Source organism: Procambarus clarkii, chromosome 83 (assembly GCF_040958095.1).
Source record: "Procambarus clarkii isolate CNS0578487 chromosome 83, FALCON_Pclarkii_2.0, whole genome shotgun sequence".
NCBI lineage: Eukaryota > Metazoa > Arthropoda > Malacostraca > Decapoda > Cambaridae > Procambarus > Procambarus clarkii.
In genome coordinates, this window is record NC_091232.1 from 2,114,983 (window position 1) to 2,137,653 (window position 22,671).

Sequence of the window (22,671 nt, forward strand, 5' to 3'; positions counted from 1 at the left end):
AGCAGGGAAAAGACCAGGGAGCGCGGATTGAACCAAAGTCGAAGTGATTAATGCCCCCAGGTCCGGGTCCCTAAAACCAAAGCAAGGCAGCCGCGGGCATCCGGGTGGGAAACCAACCTTGCGAGTTGCAGCAAACTAACCCTAGCATGCATTCGGATGCTACATGTATCCTAACATTAATGTCATCAGAACAGTACAAGAGAACAAGCTGAGAACATGACCCACAAGACTCTGGGTCAAAGGTGTTGTTGATCCAACAGGCAGCATGATAAGAGGCAAAAGAGGTGACTGTGACCTTGAGGTAAGGGCACACAGCAACCTGCAAACCCGCACAAGGCGGGCTGGAACCCGGAAGACACATCCAGTGATTCACCAAGCCCCAAAAGGGTTTCCCAGGGCCTGAAGGCTGACTGCTACGGGAAGCCCAGACAAGGTGTTGCTAACCAGTTAACAGTATTGCTCGCTTTGGACACCGATCACATCCATTTTTTTTTCTCTTAGAGCCCTAGCAGTGGACAGGACCACATAGGTAAGCAGGCAGCACAACACCTTGACACCCTAATCAGCATACCACTCCTTAACCAAGGCCAAACAAGGGCCACAAAACCCCAGCTGGCCCCAAGGGGCTGGGTAAATACAGAGCAGCAAGAACCCCTAACATAAATGGTTTTCCGAATGCACCAGGAAAAAGAGAACCCTAACACGCAAAGGCAGTACTCTCAGGTGTCTAGGGAAGGAAGACTGTAAGTGCATACAGCCCCGGCACTGATGAGGAACACCTGGCCACCACACACAACAACACTGCAGAGGTTGCCACAAAGGCAAACACTACTTTGGAAACCAAGGCCAGAGAAGCGTCCACTCAGGATCACATTAGCAAACGAACTGGATGACTAAGTAGCTGGCACGGGGAGGTCCAGGGCTCTCCCATGGGATTGAAGAGCTGCGCAAATGAGCGACGCAGCAGTGGAGTGTGATGTTTGCTTTTTTTTCTTGGGATTGGAGGGAGTTCTACCTCTCTTTTCGGTTATTAGTTGTCATTTTCTTACCATGTGGGGTTTGTTTTGTTATGCCTACCTTTCTGGGTGCTTAACCCCGGTTGATGGCAAGTTTCAGGGACATTGCTCCCTGCAACCTCTCTGAAGGGGCGAAGTTCTGGCTCATGGTCCCCTGGTAGGTCGAACTCCATAGCTAATGCCCCGGTCTAATATATCACACATTAGCCGATAGCTCCAGGGAGCTGAAGGGGCTCCCCCACAGAAACATTAGGCAATGGTGTCAAATTTTATAAACTAAAATTCATTAAAAAAGTAACAACAATAAATTACTTTCATCAAATGTAATTTACTCACCACCGGAATACAATCAGTGTATGTAAACATAGATTTGCATTTGTCATCAACACTCAAGTGGTACAGGACTGCTAAAACTGCTTGTTGGTGGCGTTCCTCTGCTGAGAAAAGAATTTAAATATAAACATGTCATAGATGATTGAAGTTTACATAAATAAAAAGGAAAGCCAGCTTCCAAAATCACCTTTTGTAGCTTAGGAAAAATAATGTGATCAATGAGCAGCCTATCAAATCCATCAGTGAAGATTACTCCAATAAGTTACATACTAAAATCCATGTAAATGTGTTGACAAAGTAATGATATTCAAATGTAAACCACTGATAATTTTAATAATAATAATAATAATAATAATAATAATACAGTGGTACCTCGGTTTAAGAGTTTAATCTGTTCCTGGAAACAGCTCGTATTCCGAAAACTTGTATTCTGAAGCTAATTTCCCCATAAGAAATAATAGGAAATAAATTAATCCGTTCCTGACTACCCCAAAAACCCCACTTCAAACCAAATTTTATACCCAATTCATCTAAATAAACCTACAAAACTATGTTCAAGTTATTACTTACCCTTGTTGTTGAATGCTGTAGGTGTATGGAAGATGGTGAGGAGGGGGGAGGAGGAGAGGTGTTACTGTTTGGAAGGGGAGTCCCCCTTCCATTATCACATCAGGCAGTGAGGACCTTTCTGGTGTGCACTACCTGGCACGTTTTGCCTGAGTACCACTAGGTCCTGGTTGTGGCTCACTGCTCGATTTTCTCACAACAAATCTGTCCATGGAAGCTTGTTTTTCCCTTCTTCGCAACCTGTCTCTGTAGTAAGGCATCACATTATCATTGAAAAGATTAGGGCAACGACCTACTACAGCTTTCTCTGGGTGAGTCTTTTCAATAAAAGTCTGCATCTCTTCCCACATTTGACACACCTTCTTAATTTGTGCAGAAGGGACATTCGCTACTGCCTCATCCTCCTCCACTGGAGAAACATCATCAGCTGGGTCGTCTTGCTGTTCGTTTTGAAGGTCTTGGAGTTCTTCGGTTATCAGTTCTTCGTTGTGTTCTTCCACCAACTCCTCCACACCATCACCATCCAATTCCAAGCCCATTTGCCGGCCCAGAGTAACAATTTCCTCAACAATAGGCGCATCATTTACAGGCTCAAACCCCTCAAAGTCTAGTTCTATCACACATTCAGGCCACAATTTTCTCCAGCCAGAGATCAGGGTTCTTTGAGTCACTTCTTGCCAGGCTTTGCCAAACCCCGAGAACTCAGCAGACGAGTCACCCGAAGCGACCAACCCCAAAGAGCCAAGGACCGCATCGAACCCCCTCGGTTCAGGTAAGGAACCACCAGGGAGCAGTCCGAATAGAGCCGGAATGACGATCCGCAGGTGACCTGAACCCTCTGAAGCGCAAACCATACCGCCGCAGACACCCGCTCCGTGCTGTGGACCTGACGGAAGGACGGACTCCACCGCCCCTGGCCGACCTGGTGAGCGCTGGTCACAAAGCCGGAGGCTAGCGATGAAGCATCCGGGAACACAACGAGCGAGGGCTCAGGCAGGCGCCAAGGCACTGAACCCCGAAACCTGTAGATGAAGCCGGCGACACAGCAGCCGACGCAAAGCCCCCGGGGTCGAACCCAGCGATCGCGAGAAAGGTGGAAGGGACGTCCCCGAAGGAACCAGAACAGCCGATGAAGCCAAACCCAACCCAGTGGGTAGAACAACATCGCGAAGCTCAGGCTCCCGCACAAACCCTCGAGCAACCGCTGGGTGAACTAGGAGCCCCCCAGAAACAGACACAGGCAAGACCGCAGTGGAAGGAGAGACTCCGGAGGAAGAGACAATGAAGCGGTCCGAGAGTCCCACACAAGACCCAGCCAGGACCGAACCTGGGAGGGAACCAACAGGACTTCCACCAGTTCACCAGGAACCCGAACCCGGCGAGCTGGGAAAACACCAATCCCTGGTGAGCAGACATGCGGACCGACCTGGAGCCCAAACCAGCCAGTCGTCAAGGTAAGCCAACACCCGAACACGTAACAGCCGCAAACGGGCCACCACGACTAGGGTAAGGCACGTGAGCACATGAGGTGCCAGATACAACCCGAAGGGGAGACAATGAAAGGGGTAGCACTGACGCCCCACAACAAAACTGGAGCAACGCCTCCCGCAGGACCGGCGCAAAGAGCAACATGGCAGACGACGCCCGAGCAGCAGAAATCAAGGTGCCAGACCCAGGAACGTCCCCAAGCGCCTCTACATCCTCCGCAAGCCAATCCGAAGACAGCTCCAGGAGGGAAAAGAAACGTAGGACCGAAACCAAAAAGCCACTAGCGCACAATTCCTCCGCCACAAGTGCAGCCGACAGGGAAGGAGCCCGCACAAAGAGCCACCCCGCACCAACATCCCGCAGAAGGGCAGGAGTGAAAAGACGCTCATTAAGATGTGCAAAACCGCCCCCAGGAATACCCGGACCACCGTCAATGCCTCGCGCCACTCAAACGTGCGACCTCGACAGAACGAGTCCCAAGCATCCAGCGAAAACAAGCAGCAGTCTGCAAGCCAGGACAAACCCGGAACCTCACAACGCACCCGGTAAGGACACGACGATCCAAACCCGAACGAAGAAGGAACCATTACGGAGGCAAACTCCGGGTCACTCAGGAGGTAAGCCGCAAAGGCCAACCGCACCACAGGCTTAGAGATGCGGGTAGCCGAAAACCTCCGGAAGATGGAATCGAAGAAACCACAGGGACACGGAACCGAACCCGGGGAGGAGCAGAACCCAAGTCCAAATCATACGCAGAGGGGGGAAAAGAAAAACCCCACTCCTTGCAACAGTAAGCCTCGCTCAGAAGGACAGAAATCCAGGCGGGGTCCAATGGAGCCCAAGGCCCCCAAGGCCGCTCCTCTCCAACCCCAGGCGGCTCTACACCAGGCCCCGGGGCCGAATTGACCTCCAAAGCCTCGGCCTCACAAGAAAAAGCCGGGGCAGCCAAGAGAGCTGGAAGAGAAGGGGCCCACTGGTCAGACCCCGGAGCATCGGCCGGAAGAACAGACTTGAATGCCTCCGCAGCTACCCCGGACGGGGCAACCCCCGAAACTGCCCAAATCTCAGAGACCTCTAAACCCCGCCCCGACCCCGAAGCCTTCAGACGCTTAGGGGCTGGAAGCAGGAGGGGGAACAAAATGAACCACCGAAGGGGTAAAAGAAGGGGGCGTGGACGGAACCAAGGCCAAAGTGACCAAAACCCCCAAGTCTGGGTCCTTATACAAAGCGGGGCAGCCTCGGGGCATCCAGGGAAGCGACAACCCAGGCACATTGCAACAGCCTACCCTGCAATGAGCGAGCTGCCTGCACCCAAGGAAATTCATCAGCAGACTGGGTGAATTGAGTCACGAACAAGCAACAAAGCTTGCAGGACTCAGGGTCGAATGTGTCACCGACCCAACAGGCAGCGTGACGGAGGCAAAAACAAGGAGAGTCACCCTGAGACAAAGGGACAGAGAAACCCTCAACTCGCACAAAGCGACAGGGGACGCAAGGGTCTCCACTATCGGACCCGAGAGCCCCCGTGGGGTTTCCCAGGGCCCCTAGACTGGGTCTGCTAAGGGTTATCCCAGGCATGGCACTGCTAACCGGCATCCCAAACTACCAAGCAAACTGCTAAAGCTGAACCCACGGGACGTGTCCACCCGTGAGGGCGAAGCAGGGGGTGCCACCACACAAACGACCCTAATATATGGGGATGGGACACAAGGCAGACCCCCTACCAGGCAAAAACAAAAATAAAAGAAAAACCACACAAGTGGACAACGTAACCAGAGGGAACAGAGCTCGCCGCTGTTATAGGTGAAAACTAGCTACGCAGCGCCCTGCACTCCACCAGTGCTATAACTACCACTTATGCCAAGGTAAACAAGGGAGGGAAAACCCCCAAACACTCGGGGCGGCCAAACGTCAAGCAGCGAAAAGCCAACAGAGGTAGACCCAAGGTGACTTGTGGAAGGCAACCCCAACCCCCAAGGGCAGTACTTACAGGGCACTCAGCAAAGGTGACCCTAAGCACATGCAGCCCGAGTACCTGAGAATACTACTCCCAGTTCACACGACCACCATAAGAGCAGCACTGAAAACAAGTCACAGCACTGAGACAAGACCGGAGCTGGAGCCACACGACCATGCACTATCCCATCAGCCGAGGAACTGGGGCGGGGATCGCCGGCTTGGGGGTCTGGGGCTCCCCCATCCCCCTCCCAGGGAGGGGGGAGCTGCGCAGACATGCGGCGTGGCTCGTGTGACGTCATGCTTGTTTGTTCGTTTTTTTGGGGAGTTCTGTCCACTCATTTGTCGATTTTCGTTGTTAACCAGAATAGGGGGTTTGTTTTGTGACGCTTACCTTTCTGGGTTCCTGTCCCGGTTGATGGCAGATATAGAATGTTCCAAATCACATGTGCATTTCTATGGGCCATTGCTCCCCGTGCCTCTGTGAGGGGGCCAGGTTCTGACTCGTGGTCCCTGGTAGGCCTAGAACTCCACCCACATCGACTGATGCAAAATAGTTAGGGTATCCATATCAGCCATGGATAGCTCCGGGGAGCCGTAGGGGCTCCCCCCAGAAAATTTAAAAGCGTTAGAACAAGTTTGAAAAATTTAACTTATGGTGCCATCGGGTCCTGTTGTATATATACGCCATGTGCAGTTTAAGGGTTAAGGCAGTGAGCAGAGATAAGGAGTTAAGAGATGAGTGAACATGCTGGAGGCGGGAGCAGCACATCCTTGCTATCCTGTGGTCAGTGGACAACTGAAGGGGGGCAGAGCACCGAGCAGCCGTCACTGCTTGAGTTCAGTGTGGATCCGCCCGGATGGGGAAGGACCCATCTCAGTGAGACCGGCACGGTGTGTGATGTTGGATGGCGATATTAATGTACATATATATTTATTATTTCCGTGTTATTAGGAAAATATTTTTATTACGGCATTGGTAATGAAATTACAGGTTTGTATGGAAGAAGTTAATGAAGTAACTTTGCATCTGAAAAAGATTATAAGCTGAACTCCAAGTGGGAGCTGAACTGCAAGATGGAGCAGGACTTCAAGTTGAGGGGCAGATCTCCAATGATATATATAGTGGAACTTTAAGCAGTGTAGGAGAGATACATGTTTCTTTTGTCAAGCCGTCTGGAAAAGCTTTATTAACATTCGAGGGGGATGTCATGTGCAGCAGATTGGAGGGACAGCAGGAGTAACCACCCTGATTCTGAGGACTCAGATTGATGTTCTTGGTAGTGGATCTTGAGGAATAGAACAGGGAATCATATGGGCACATTGATGTTTGAGGGAGTGCTTGATTGCATATTGACATGAAAGGCGCAGTGTAAGGTGAGAGATTGATTTTTTTTTGGTTAGAGATATATATATATTTTTTTGTGAAATGTATTTCAGCCCCAAGCAGTCAGGGGGTAGTAGGTTGTGATCTGAAGATTGAGCAGCAGCCTAATACAGTTATTGGAAGGAGACCTAAGGGAATGTTGGAGTTATTGGTTGCTAGCAGCCCAGGACATTGCACTGTAATATTATTATTCTTATATTTTCTTGTACATGTTTTATGTAATAAATGTATGTTAACAGCTGGTTTTTGCCTTTGTCCTGGCGAGGCATCTCCTAACTAATTGCAAGCACTCCAGTGTCCATTGCTGGTCGACTGACGGTAGCGGAAGTGTGGTTGGTCATATTTTTATCAGGGAGTAGTTGGGGTCTTAGTTCGTCTGTAAGCAAGTATCAGTTTGGTTCAATAACCAGTTTTATAAAATCCCCAACCCCCGATACAATATTAGAGGAGAAAATTTTTTGTAAAAGAATTTATTTTCGGGGCACTATGGGAATGTCATATTTTAAGGCCGCACAGCACAGTGGTTAATAATATTTAGGTTAAGGTTTTATTAAAACTAGAGAGGAAATGAGAGCATTTTGGTAGCAATGTAGCAATGGGATGCATTTGGGTACAATGTATCTCAGTGTACCCAAATATGTAACCTTAAGATTTATTTATGACAGTCCTCACAGCACAAGGCTTCCCAGGAATATATTCCTCCTGCAATTCAAGGGTGAACAATATTAATTTCCCCAAGAATCATAACCATTATAGTACTTACATATAAGAGCCACCAGTTTGGGAAGAAGTCCGACTTTGATCATCTTGGCTCGCATACCAACATCAAATGATAAGTTCAACAGAAGTCGCACCGTAACATTCAGGAGGTCACTGTTCTCTGTGGCCACTAAACGACTCACTTTCTCCACAATGTTTAAATCAGCCTGGAGATATCAAACTTAAATAATGTACTGTATATTAAGAACTGAAAAAACTACAAATTTTAATTAAAATAAAACTTTATGCAGAAGAAATATGAATATAATTCCTTTATACATATCATTCAACTGCATTTAATAGATCTAAATGAAAAATCAGAACAAATTAGCAGTGGTTAGAAGAACTACGTAATCTTCCGACAGGCTATTGCTTTGAAATGATCAATAATTTAGTTTCCATCAAGTATGATTTTATGTCTAGAAAAATATTTTGTAATCATTTATCAGCACTGTCTAAATTAGAGGAATAACAATAAGCCTAACAGGCTTCATGTCCCTGAATAACACATTTCTTAAAGCCATAGTAAATGAGAAAATATATACAGTAGTGAAATAATCTAATAATGTTAAGCAATTTACATAACTAATAGTATAATTTACTGTTTAGTATAATGGCTACCAAGTAAATTTTTTTTTTAGTTTTCTAAAAACATAGAAAAAAATCAACAGAGAAAGCAGAGGCAATGTATAGCTTACCATATCATCCTTATTTTCCATATATACAGAGAGCTTTTTGAGAAATGAGACAACTAAAAGAAGCAAATCCGTTGACTCGCGCTCAAGCATACGAACAAGAAGGCCAACAATATTTTTCCTCCTCATTTTTTCCTCAACACGGACATCTTCAGCAATATTTAATAGCAGGTATGTGCACACTCGTAACACCTGGTCAATAAAATAAATTATAACAAGTTAAATTAAATAATCTACAACTATTTACATAGACAGTACTGTAATGTATGTCTTTACAGCATTCAAAGATTCAAGAGTACAATAATACAAAATTTAGAATTGTCCTATTTAGTTTAACTAATATAGGGAATGTGTGTAATAAGCTTTAGAGAAGATAACATTTATAGAAATATTATGTATGGTAGACAATATTTATGATCCACGTGAACAAGGCTTCACGGAGAGGTCGATATGCATAAAAATATTAATTGATACTCTTGGAGTTGTAAGCCAGCAATTTCAATAAGGTGTTAAGAAAATTCAAAGCTGGTGGTGGTAATTGCACCCAACATATGGAAGAGCACTGCAGACTAAACCAAGCCCAACACACCAACACCCTGAGAAGCAACCAGCTTAATGTGAATGCCCCTGCTGCACAGGACTGGATTGGAACTCCTGAAAGAAACAATTGGACAAACTACCAGTTACAGGAGATAGAGAAACAATTTACAAAATCTCAGTGAGAAGAAAATACTGGCATACTAAGGAAATCCACACCACAACCCAAGGAAGCAGCCATCATTGGATCATGAAGAGATGGCACAGGAATGAAGAGCTGGAATGAACTACCAGCAGCAGGTGAAACAAAGTAGGAAAGACCAGCAATGCAAGGGCAGTGGCCATTAGCCTCCCCCTAAGGTTATGGCCAGAGCAAGAGGATTAGGCACCAGCAAACAAGTATGAAGACAATATAAAAAATATGACAAGAGTAAAGCCCACAGCCACCATAAAACCAAAAGCAATGCAGGAACCTGTATTCACCTAGTTGTATTTGTGGGGGTTGAGCTCTGCTCTTTCGGCCCACCTCTCAACTGTCTATCCGGCCCACCTCTCAACTGTCTATCAACTGTTATTACTAACTATTTTTTTTTCACACACACACACACCCCCCCAGGAAACAGCCCATAACAGCTGTCTAATTCCCAGGTACCTATTTACTGCTTGGTAACAGGTGTATCAGGGTAAGAGAAACTCTGCCCATTGTTTCTCGCCGGCGCCGGGAATCGAACTCGGGCCACAGGATTACATATCCAGCGTGCTGTCCACACAGCCACCGGCGCCCATTACAGTACAGCCAGTGTACAGTGTACTTCACTGTGTACAGCCAGTGCTGCAGTGCTCCATCATCCTGCAAGTGGATGATGGAATGGGAAAAAGGGAGAGAGGATGAGGGGAAAGGAAGATGATGGCATGTGTGATGGTTGATCGTGGCAGGAAAATATTAGTATTACATCACTAATAAGTTAATAATGTTATGCTATTTCTTTGGTTTTTTAAATTCAATAATATTTACATTTTTATATACAGTATTTAAAAAGTAAGCAGGCTGAATTGTACTGGTACAAATCTGAAAGTAATAGAGAAGGCAATCCCCATTTCATGTTCTTAGATCTAATTGAACTACCTGATCAGAAAGCAGCAACTATTGCTAGACATCTATTGAGCTGTCTCAATTATCATGGGTTTGATGACTTATATTTGAAACAGAACCTTGCAGCATTTGCTAGTAATGGGGCAAGTGTCATGCTTGGTGTCAAATCTGGCATTGCAACAATTCTCAAGGAACATTACCCTGATATAATAATCTGGCACTGACTTAATCACCTATTAGAACTTGTTAGGATCCCCTATTAGAAACTTCAGAAGTTTCTATTGGATTTAGCTCTAACGTAAGACACATTGCATGAACTTGGTTTACTGTTAGTGTGTCTACAGAAACGCACTACAGTGGTACCTCGGAATGCGATTGTCCCTGTATGCGAGGTTTTCGGAAGGCGAGGAGTATTTACTCCAAAAATTTGTCTCAGAAGGCGAGGGTTACTTCGGGACGCGAGTTTGTTGATACGCGTACAGGCCGAACTAGCGCGTGGTGGTTCGGCGATCGTCGCCCCTCCGCCCCGCCGCCCCTCAGTTTACCATTGTCTCGCGCTCAGTGACTACCCCCACATCAATTCTTCTCACGGATTTTCAGTGTTTTGTTGGATTTTTGGTGATTTGTCTATACAATTTGTTATTATATATCTCACCATGGGTCCCAAGAAATCCAGTGGTAAGGATAAAGGCCAGAAAGCTCATGTGAGGATGACAATAGAGGAGAAACAAGAGATCATTCGGAAGCATGAGAACGGTACACGTGTTGTTGAACTTTGTAGGCAGTACAACAAAGCCACATCAACAATATGCACTATACTTAAGAAGAAAAATAAGATTATGGGTGCTAAAGTGGCAAAAGGAGTAAGAACATTAACGGCACAAAGACCACAAATACTTGAAGAAGTGGAAAAGTTGTTATTAATTTGGATACACGACAAGGAGTTGAGGGGTGATAGTGTTTCGGAGGCCATTATTTGTGAGAAAGCCAGGGTGTTGCACGAAGACCTTCTAAAGAATACCCCTGCAACGAGTGATGCAGATAAGAAAGAGTTTAAGGCAAGCAGGGGCTGGTTTGAAAAATTTAGAAAGAGAAGTGGTATCCATAGTGTTACAAGGCATGGGGTTATGTGATGTGATTATGGAAGGGGACTCCCCTTCCAAACAGTAACTCCTCTCCTCCTCCCCCCTCCTCACCATCTTCCATACGCCTACAGCACTCGACAGCAAGGTAAGTAATAACTGGAACACAGTTTTGTAGGTTTATTTAGATAAATTAGGTAAATTAGGTATAAAAATTTAGTTTGATGTGGGGTTTTTGGGGTAGTCAGGAACGGATTAATTCATTTCCCTTTATTTCTTATGGGGAAATTCACTTCGGAATGCGAGTTTTCGGAAGGCGAGGCGTCTCCAGGAACGGATTAAACTCTTATTCTGAGGTATGCCTGTACTTCGATTGTGTATACAGACAAACTGATTCAACGGAGTATAAGGGTGTTGCATGAACTAAACGAGAAACCTGGCAATTGAACTTTAGAAGCTCAAAAGGCAATAGACTGGGAAAGTTTGGAGGAATTACCATAACAAGTAGCAAGAAAATTGTCTCCATTAATTATCAACAGTTTCTTACTAGTCCTGCGAACAATTTGCAGAACAGTATGTTCACGACAACATCCATGAAAGGCTCAAACTTCTGAACATCAAAGTATGCATAAATCACTGCTAAGTGAAATGTGTATCCTTGAAAAAGACTACTAGCCTGATGAAATACCACCTAATTACAGAGCAGCTGAAATATTATTTCTGTAAGTGTCAGGGTATCAATTTCACTAGCTAAGCTTCTACTAGAGTGTAGAGTGCATGAGCGGTGCAGTGTACCAGTTAGCTGTGCACCGGCGTGCACCTAGTCTAGATTCAGTAACCATTACTTGAGACATCCTGTGCTTAAACTTGTTGAAGAGCCTAGGCCATCAGCATTCCAAATGTGTTGCAGGGACCGCTGTAATGCGACTGGGGAAATAGTTAGGAACTTGTGGCAGTTCCATGGTAAGGAACAAGTCAAGTCAAGTGGAGAGAAAGAGAGAGTGAGGTGGGGGTAGTAATGGTCACTCGCACCACACTTAGCGACAGGCCTCACTCAGTGACGTCATGGGCATCGCACCACCCAGCCTGAGGCTCTGATTGGTGGAGGGCCTTAGGGCCTCGATGCAGAGTGCTCTAATTGGAATATTTTAAGACAGAGGGGAAGGTGGGCTTCTTCCCGCTCATCTCCCCAAAAACCATTCTGTGCTGTGCTGCTGCTCCATCTGGACGTATAGTACAACTTCGATTCAACGTACCCCGATTCAACGAATCTCCGGCTAGTTCGCACACTTTTCAGGCCGGATTTACTCACCCGGTTAGACGAACAATGGTTCTCCGAAGTGGGGGATGTTCGGATTTGCTTACGACGTCGAGACAGAGTTCACAGACTGGTGGAAAACTTTCACATTCTATCACAGATTACAATTATTAATTCCTTCATATGACAAGTTCGATCACACAAGTGGACCGCACAAGTGGTCCACAAGCTTACGATGTTGGGACAGAGTTCACAGAGTGGTGGAAAACTTTACCATACCATCACAGATTACAATTAATAATTCCTTCATATGACAAGTTGGATCACACAAGTTGGATCACACAAGTGAACCACACAAGTGGACCACAAGCTTACGATGTTGGGACCGAGTTCACAGAATGGTGGAAAACTGTCTCATTCTATCACAGATTACAATTAATAATTCCTTCATAAGACAAGTTGGATCACGCAAGTGGACCACACAACAAGTGAATCATATGAACCAAACACCAGCCAGAATGGTCCACAAGAAGTGACGCATATTAACCAAACACCAGCCAGAGTCGTCCACACAAGTGAACAACTGAGTTTCAATAATTTTCGTTCACCGATTTGTGGCACACGTATCTGTAAATTAATTTAAAGGCTGAAGCGTGAATAGCTAGCTAATGTGTTGAAATCTTCTTATATACATTTTCTGTGATGAAACAAGATGAGTGAGGGTGGACAGATAAGGGAATACTGTACAGTAAACCTCACTTTACAGTGAGGTTTCACTCACTTTTGTCTGTGTTGTCATAGTTCAGTGACCCATGACTTTGAACGTTTCATATTAATAAATCATTTCTAAAACTGGTATTTTAATAACTCTTTATTATCCTAATTAAACTAAACTAAATAAAACCAAAAATATACTGTAATATGAGAGATATCTGCTATTTGAGAAATTATTCACATTATTGGCGGCACAACTCCAGCACGAGTGGACCGGTCTAATCCCTGTCCACACAACACCATGCTTGTTTTGTTCGATTTCGTCGCCACAGTTCAGCGATCTATGGCTTCGAAAACATAAAATTAATAAATCAGTTCCAAAGTAAGTATTTTTTATAGCTCTTATTACAGTAATAATGTTGCTAAACTAAATATGTAACCCAAAAATATATAATTTGACGTAAATCGAATATCTGAGAGAAATTTATGTTACTGGAAATCGAACACAACACCAGGCGGTGTTTTGTTCGATTTCATCGCCACAGTTCAGTGACCTACGGCTTCGAAATAATAAAATTAATAAATCAGTTCCAAAATAAGTATTTTTTATAGCTCTTATTATCGTAATAATGTTGCTAAACTAAATATATAACCCAAAAATATATAATTTAATGTAAATCGAATATTTAAGAGAAATTTATGTTAATGGATCTGGCTTAAACACCAGCCTATTGAAGGGTGTACGTATAGACTTATTCTGCGTTTGTACAGTATGCACCCAGTGCCCTTAGCTTTGTCTGGGATTGACGTACAGTATTTATCTGCCGGTGGAAGAATAATAGTGGAATTGACCATTTTTTTACTACAGCTCTTTGGTTATAAAACAAAATGTCTCAGGGGCTTACTAATAGTGCCTTATTAATGCCAAAAATGAAGCAATATTTTGCAAGAACTAGTAGTAGAAAATCAACCAGCACGAGAACAGCCGTACCCAACACAAGAACAGCCATACTAAGCACGAGAACAGCCGTACCAAGTATGAGAACAGCTGTTCCAAGTACGAGAACAGCCGTACCAAGCATGAGAACAGCCGAACCCAGCAAGAGAACAGCCGAACCCAGCAAGAGAACAGCCGAACCCAGCAAGAGAACAGCCGAACCCAGCAAGAGAACAGCCGAACCCAGCAAGAGAACAGCCGTACCCAGCTCGAGAACAGCCGTACCCAGCACTGGTACAACAGCCGTACCCAGCACTGGCACAACAGCCATACCCAGCACTGGCACAACAGCCATACCCAGCACGAGCACAGTTGTACTCAGCACTGGTACAACAGCAGCCAGTACCAGTTCAGAAGCAGCTGAACCCACAGCAGCAGCAAGCACCAGCAAAGCTGATGCAAACATCTAAAAACATTGTGTGCGGCGTGAACAGTTAGAACAAGTGTTAAATTTAAGTGTGTACACAGTGTTAAAATTAAAGTTGCAATAATTTAAGTGTACAATAGTTTTCATAAACTGTATTGTAGTACTCAACATACAGCAGAACTACTTTTAAACAACACAGTGCTAACGGCATAATGCACTGCAGTATGTATTTACTATAGGGCATTCACAACTTCACGAAACTTCAAGATGGACATAACTTCAACAATAAGGTAAATTTATGAATTACAGTATTTTTTAGTAGAGAAGTAATATATAGGTACAGTATGTAATATGATAATGCATTTTTATTGTGTACAAGAAAAAAAAAAAAGACACTGACACAAACGCCTCTTGAAGGTCACCTCTTGCAACGAATCCAACGCTCCAACGAACTGGGGTTGATCCCATATAGTACGTTGAAGCGAGGTTGTACTGTATTATGAATGGTTCGGCCAAACTAGTCAAAATTACTGTCTGCAGTGGCATCTCAACTGTATCTCAACTATACAGTACCTTCAACGCAGGTCCACCGATAAAATCACAGAATCCAGATTCTGTGGCGTTGGTATTGTGTTTGTGCAAGAATACTTGATAGAGTAAAGTAAGCGTGGGATCGCCAGAGCCGAGTGCAACAGATGGTGTCGTGCATCCATGTTTATTGGTCACATCGTGCAACATCGGAACTCCTGCCCTAATCACCTAAGCAGTAGAGAAATCAGAGAAGACACCAGTGTTTTGAGAGTTTTCCATCAGAAATTTGGAGAAAATTTGGTCCATTAATTGAGACAGACTTCTATTGTGTCTTGCCGCCATTTCGTACCACACACTTCCTCTCCCTGAGGCACAAACACCGAGGGAGTGTGGGTGGTCACAACAAATATAGATTTTATATCCAACAAAAGTCACGAAATGAACACTCCAGTCTCGTGACAAATCAAAACAATGAGAACAATGGGCCGTGAATCTGTGACATCACAGGGTAGAAGGCACTAGAGTGGCACCCAACATGATCAGTGGGCAAACTAGGCCATCTCCCATCCACCACCTCCCGGGCCAGTACGAGGCCCGGCAGACCGCTTCCTCAATTCCCGAACTTAGTTCGGGAAGCGTGAAACCCAAACCCTGATCGTAAAACTGGAACTTTTGGATAACTTAAGTTCGCAAACCAAGTGGTCCTCTGTATATGAATAACTTTGGGCAAATATAAATAGAAGCTGCTCACATGGACCAATGGGCCTTCTGCAGCTTCCTTTATTCTTGTGTACTTATGGGCCAACAAGACATCTGCACTCTTTTTCAATTTTTATATTTTTGTGATTAAAGCTGATAATTTTAGATTTAGAAAAGATCTGGGTAAATACTGGTTTGGAAGTAGGGTTGTTGACTTGAAAAATATTAAGCCTGATTAATGTAATAGATGTGGGAGTCACTGGATTGTTTCAAGTCAAGGACAGACACAGACAAATGCATGTGTGTTTGTGGTTAAATAGAAACTGCCTTCCATGGGCTAATAGACAACCTGCCATTTCTTAGACACTAATGTTTATATAATTTTATCCTAAGTTCTCAATTCATCATCACCCATGCAATCCTTTTGTTTTATGTAAGCATCTAAATAAAACTCCTCAAATATACATTATTTAACTGAATTACTGTATATGATTATGAACATAGCATGGTTAACATTATTTCTGTTCACAAAGTAATTTGAAAAGTAAATAAATATAACAAATTATTAAACATGAAATTAAGAGAATTCTACTATGTAATAAGAAGACAAAATAATCACCTGATCTTGCTTCTCCACAACAGTCTGGTACTTTTTGAGATTACGTTCATAGTCTTGCTGAAGCTTGATTGGATCAATAGCCAGATCTCCACCTTTCTTCCTCTTGGTAAGTTGTTCACGATATTGATCTGTTCGCTGCAGTTCTCCATCAATAATGTCCATGCACAATGACCCAATCTAATGAAATGCAAATATCAAACAATATATTTATAACTTATAAATAATAAAATATGAAGTGTTTATTAAAATGAAAAAATCATTTTTTGTTGGCCCTAAACAGCTCCCAGAAATAAGCACTAGTACAGCTACGGCTTAGGAAGATGGACCAGGCTTCCGAGATCCAGCCTTGATTACTGGAAGCTAGGACCAAAGGCTTACTATCTCTACAACAAAAACTCATTATGAAGCAAAAGCACAATACAACAAGCAAATGCTTGAAAAAACCCAGCGTTGAATGTAATAAAACACCATTTTCTGGGCGAGTCCCGGAGGCTCCCCGGAGCTATCCATGGCTGATATGGATACCCTAACAATTTTACATCAGTCGATGTGGGTGGAGTTCTAGCCTACTGGGGACTATGAGCCAGAACCTGGCCCCCTCACAGAGGCACGGGGAGCAATGACCCATAGAAATGCACATGTGATTTGGAGCATTCTATATCTGCCATCAACCGGGACAGGCACCAAGAAAGGTAAGAGTCACAAAACAAACCCCTATTCTGGTTAACAAAGAAAATCGACAAACGAGTGGACAGAACTCCCCAAAAGAAAAGCGAGCAAACAAGCATCACATCACACGAGCCACGCCGCATGTCTGTGCAGCTCCCCCCTCCCCGGGAGAGGGAAAGGGGGAGCCCCAGACCCTAGAGCTGGTGATCCCTGCCCCAGTTTGGATATAAAAATCTACCCGCCCCTGCTGGATATAAAAAATCATGAAAAACTGCCGACCAGAGGGCGGGAGGGTCGCCGGGAAGCCTCCGGGACTCACCCAGAAAATGGCATTTCGTTACATTCAACACTGGTTTTCTGGGGGCAGCCCCTACGGCTCCCTGGAGCTACTTCAATAAAGACTACTTAAGAAAACAAGGGGACCTACCTGGAAGGTGGTTGGTGCTCCACTCCTGAACTCGAAGTTGAGACAACGGGCTGCATCCGCCGACCTAAAGCAACACAGGCCCGACTGGGCCCAGCAGCATTCACAAGGTAGCGTGCAGCCAGGACCCTGTTCGACCACCAAAAACCCCGTGCCTGAATGTCAGCCCCAGACATATTACCAAAGACGGCAGCCAAAGGAGCAGACTTACGAACGTTACGGGCACGAGGATAGACCGCAGACTGGCTGGACTGAATAACCCTGCGGACACCTCGGAAACCTGAGCCCTGGAATAGGGAAGAAGGAAAACTGGGTCAACCCAAAGTGCATCCCCGGCCACCGAGGCCATGGCGTGCAGGTAACGCCGAAGAGCCTACCTTGAGGTTACCTTGAGGTGCTTCCAGGTCTTAGCATACCTGTGGCCGGGTCGCTGACCAGGCCTCCTGTTTGCTTGACTGGTCAACCAGGCTGTTGGACGAGGCTACTCGTAGCCTGACGTACGAATCACAGCTTGGTTGATCAGGTATCCTTTGGAGGTGTTTCTCCAGTTCTCTCTTCAACACTGTGAGGGGTCGGCCAGTTATGCCCCTTATGTGTAGTGGAAGCGTGTTGAACAGTCTTGGGCCTCTGATGTTGAGAAAGTTCTCTCTCAGAGTACCTGTTGCTTTTCAACAGGGGTATTCTGCACATCCTGCCATGCCTCCTGGTCTCATGTGATGTTATTTCTGTGTGCAGGTTTGGGACCAGCCACTCTACTATTTTCCACATGTAAATTATTATGTATCTCTCCCGCCTGCGCTCAAGGGAATACAGATTTAGGCTCTTTAGTCAGTCCCAGTAGTTTAGATGTTTTACCGAGTGGATTCTAGCAGTAAAGGATCTCTGCACACTCTCTAGGTCACCAATTTCTCCAGCTTTGAAAGGGGCTGTCAGCCGCAACCAGACACAACACATGATGCACCCCCGGCTGAACCAACCAAGCATCAACAACCCAAGGACCCCTCCGGAAAGCAGTAGTGTCATTCTTCGCCAGAAAAGGAGGAGACTGCTGCAAATGAACAAACCTACCATCAGGACTAAATAAGCAGAAACCACTGCGTCAGAGGAGAACATGAAGCTCCCCAACCCAATCCCTAGAGGCCAATGCCAACTGGAAAAAGAGCCTTCGCAAAACAATCTTGAACCGAAGGGGCCACAACAAACCGAGGAGATCCAGAGATTTGGGGGTTCTTGAACATAAAAGTTATTATTATATATCTCGCCATGGGTGCCAAGAAAGCCAGTGGTAAGGTTCAAGCCAAGAAAACACACGTGAGAATGACCATAGAGGAAAAACAAGAGATCATTCATAAACATGAAAATGGTACACAGGTTGTTGAGCTAGCTAGACAGTACATCAAATCTATGTCAACGATATGCACTGTAATTGCTAAGAAAAAGGGACATTATGAATCCTAAGGTGGCAAAAGGCATATCAACAATCACGAAACAAAGAACACAAATACTTGAGGATGTTGAAAAGTTGTTATTAATTCACCCAGAGATAGCTGTAGTAGGTCATTGTGTTAACATTTTTAATGACAATGTGATGTCTCACTTCAGACAAGTGTAACAATGTAGGAAACAACAAGTGTCACTAAACAGGTTTTTAGTAAGAAAAACAAGCAGTGAGCCACAAGCAGGTCCTAGTGGTATGCAGGCAAAACATGCCAGAGAGTGTACCCCAGAGAAGTCATCACTGCCTGATGTTATAATGGAAGGGGAGTCCCCTTCCAAACCTCTCCTCCTCCCCCCCTCCTCACCGTCTTCCATGCGCCAACGAGATCAGTAAAGGTAAGTAATAACTAATACATACTTTGGTACTGAAGATTTGGGTGAATTAGGAATAAAATTGCATTGCAGCAAGCATATTTTTTTCTTTTTTTTTGCAGGGATATTCCTGCACAGGTCCTAAGTCTCTGGCTGGCCCACTAAGTGTTACTTGTTTCTGTTTTACTTAGGTGGAGTATGAGTATTTATGACTCTTATGTTCACTTCAGTAAGATTATTCCCCCATGTGTTTAACAACAACTTCTGCTCTGTTGAATCTTAGTTGAAATCTTATTAGGTTTGTATCTGCACTGACAGCAAATGGTTTAACAAGCAGGTGGAGGTACAAGTAGGCATGGAAGATAAAACAGGCATCAAAAAGAACACAAATACAGACTTGGTTAACTATTTTATAATCATTTATATTCACAAGATAAATTGTATATAACTGCTATGACACACTAACCTTAAAATGAGATATGACAGTGTGGAAATTTGAAAAAACTGAGAAGCAAAAGAAAGTGTAGACAATGTTATAGCTAAGATCAAGACTCTTCTTCCAGTCTTCACGCAATACTCTTGCTAATGCTCCCAAAACTGTCTCTGTTGGTGAAAGATAAATATGTATTACTAAATTTTCTCAGGAAATTCTCATAACTACAAATAATTATTATTTATATATTTACCTATCAGTTGAACAAGGCTTTATTTTATAAAAAGTCAAATAGAGCTATACTTTATCAACTTAACAAGGCACACTGCAAAATGTTGCTATACTACTACAGAGTATCTATACTATACTATACTACTACTATACTATACTATAAATATTCTATACTATATTCTAGTACTATAAATATTCAGTTGTAATGGTTGTGTTTAAAAAAATTCTTAAAAACCAACAAAAAAAAATTGAAAATTCTTAGAATGTAATGCACATTTTAATTTAATGTATTGTACACATGCTGGTAGGGTCACACCAACTTCAGACTTGCTTTTAATTATATGGATGGAGAAAAACTAAAACTGTTCATAACTTTTGTGAGACCAAAATTGGAGTATGCAGCAGCTGTATGGTGCCCATATCTCAAGAAGCACATTAACAAACTGGAAAAGGTGCAACAGCATGCTACAAAATGGCTTCTAGAACTGAAAAACAAGAATTACGAGTAGAGACTAGAGACGTTAAACATGCCAAAACTAGAAGATAGAAGAAAAAAAAACAGCATTGAATGTAATGAAACACCATTTTCTGGGCGAGCCCTGGAGGCTCCCTGAAGCTATCCAAACTGACATGTCCCACATTAATTTAGTGTCATCAGTCCCTGGAGTTCTGTTCCAACCGGAAACCAGAGCCAGAACCTGGTCCTCTCAGAGAGGGGCAGGGAGTAATGGCTGTATGAGCACTCTTAAATTTAGAGTATGTCATGTCTGCCATCAACCAGGGAAGGCACCCAGAAAGAGAGGCAAAACAATACAAAACAATAAAAATGTAGAATAGAACCAATGAAGAGCAGAGGTGCCATAGGCACAATCAGAGAACACTATAAACATCAGAGGTCCGCGGTTGTTCAACGTCCTCCCAGCAAGCATAAGAAATATTGCCGGAACAACCGTGGACATTTTCAAGAGGAAACTAGATTTATTCCTCCAAGGAGTGCCGGACCAACCGGGCTGTGGTGGGTATGTGGGCCTGCGGGCCGCTCCAAGCAACAGCCTGGTGGACCAAACTCTCACAAGTCGAGCCTGGCCTCGGGCCGGGCTTGGGGAGTAGAAGAACTCCCAGAACCCCATCAACCAGGTATCAACCAGGTAATACAAACCTCCAACTGGTAAAAATTACAACCAATGTCCAAACAGAGCCAAAGAACTTTCCCCCCCCCCCCCCCAAAGAAAACAAACAAGCAAATTCGCGACTTTTGTTAGACCAAAGCTGGAATATGCAGCGGTTGTATGGTGCCCATATCTTAAGAAACCTGCCCGAAATGCTGCATGTACTAGTGGCTTTACAAGATTGTAATTACTATCCTATGTATCCTCACAATCCCAATGTACCTTCTTGTATATAAATAAATAAATAAATAAATATATAAGAAGCACATCAACAAACTGGAAAAGGTGCAAAGACATGCCACTAAGTGGCTCCCAGAACTGAAGGACAAGAGCTACGAGGAGAGATTAGAGGCACTAAATATGCAAAACCTAGAAGACAGACGAGAAAGAGGCGATATGATCACTATGTACAAAATAGTAACAGGAATCGATACAATTGATAGGGAATATTCCTGAGACCAGGAACTTCAAGAACAAGAGGTCATAGATTTAAACTAATGAAACAAAACTGCCGGAGAAATACAAGAAAATTCACTTTTGTAAACAGAGTGGTAGATGGTTGAAACAAGTTAGGTGAGAAGGTGGTGGAGGCCACTGCCTGACCCCTAACATCTTCAGACAAGGAATTGGTGAACTGAGTGACAAATAAGGGAACAAATCTCGCAAGACTCAGGGTCGTAAGTGTCTCCGACCCAACAGGCAGCATGATGCAGGCAGGACGGGTGATCGTCACCACGAGGCAGGGGCAACGAACAACCTTTAGCATTGCACAAGGGGAGACAGTGCTCGGAAGATGCACCCATGGTACCCTCGAGCCCAATGGAGTTTCCCAGGGCCCGTAGGGTATGTTAACCCAACAGGAAGCCCAGGCACTAGGTTTACTAGCCAAGCTGGTAAACCCTGTGTGTTAGCAGATAAACTAACAAACCAGTAGTGACCATGAAACATCGAGGCGACAGAGGAGGACCACCAACACAACCTAGGCGAGCCTAATTGGAAGCTAGATAGACCTCCTCCACCAAACACAAGCGAACATGAAAAAAAAAAAAAAGTATCCAAAGCAACTGACACACAAACAAACTGACCACCAGAGAGAATCATTGGCTGCCGCATGTATGCAAGCTGTTTGCTGCAGTGCACCCTTCCCAGAAAAAACCCACTCCCTACCCGGGAAGCCCAAGACCTCCGATGTACCCCAATGGCGAGAACAACGCCAAGCGACAAAACCCTCAAACGGAAGTGAGACCCGTATGTCCCCAGGGAAGATAACCCTAAAATGCAAGGGAAGTACTTACCAAGCTCCAAGGAAAGGTAGACCTAGGCACATGCAGCCCAGCATACTGAGAATACCTGGCCAACACTCCACACACAGCTGGCACAGCTACAAAGGCAAAATCCAGACAGGAAAGCAAAGCCAGAAGAGACGTATAGATACCAGGCACATCAATCATGAACTGATGGGGCGAGATGCCAGCTCACCTAAGCGGGCTCCCACTTCCCCATAACGGGGAAGGGGAGGGGGGGGGGGCCTGATGAGCAGGCGTGCTAGTTGGATGACAATTTGCTTGTTTGTTTGTTTTCTTTTTGGGGAAAGTTCTTTGGCTTTGTTCGGATGTAGGTTGCAATTTTCACCAGTAGAGGATTTGTATTGATCACCTATCTTTCTGGGTGCTTTCTCCGGTCGATGGCAGACATGACATACTGTAAATGTAGAGTGCTCATATGGCCATTGCTCCCTGTGCCTCTAAGGGGGACCAGGTTCTGGCCTGTGGTTCCCGGTAGGCATCAAAATTCCTGTGACTGATGGCACCAAACTAATATGACACGTCAGTTTGGAT

The 22,671-nt window shown here is 44.5% G+C and overlaps 1 protein-coding gene across 7 annotated transcripts in view; it reads right to left on the reverse strand.

The window, feature by feature from the left end:
• The window catches only part of Kap3 (kinesin associated protein 3), a 93,773-nt gene that overhangs the window by 46,521 nt on the left and 24,581 nt on the right, over positions 1-22,671 (reverse strand). For all 7 annotated transcript variants that reach the window (XM_045759539.2, XM_045759540.2, XM_069316269.1 and 4 more), the window contains exons 5-9: positions 19,467-19,603; positions 16,099-16,275; positions 8,205-8,393; positions 7,511-7,673; positions 1,353-1,453 (exon numbers count right to left, since the gene is read on the reverse strand). In XM_045759539.2, the coding sequence (XP_045615495.1) occupies positions 1,353-1,453; positions 7,511-7,673; positions 8,205-8,393; positions 16,099-16,275; positions 19,467-19,603 (767 nt within the window). The remainder of the gene's footprint in view (positions 1-1,352; positions 1,454-7,510; positions 7,674-8,204; positions 8,394-16,098; positions 16,276-19,466; positions 19,604-22,671) is intronic.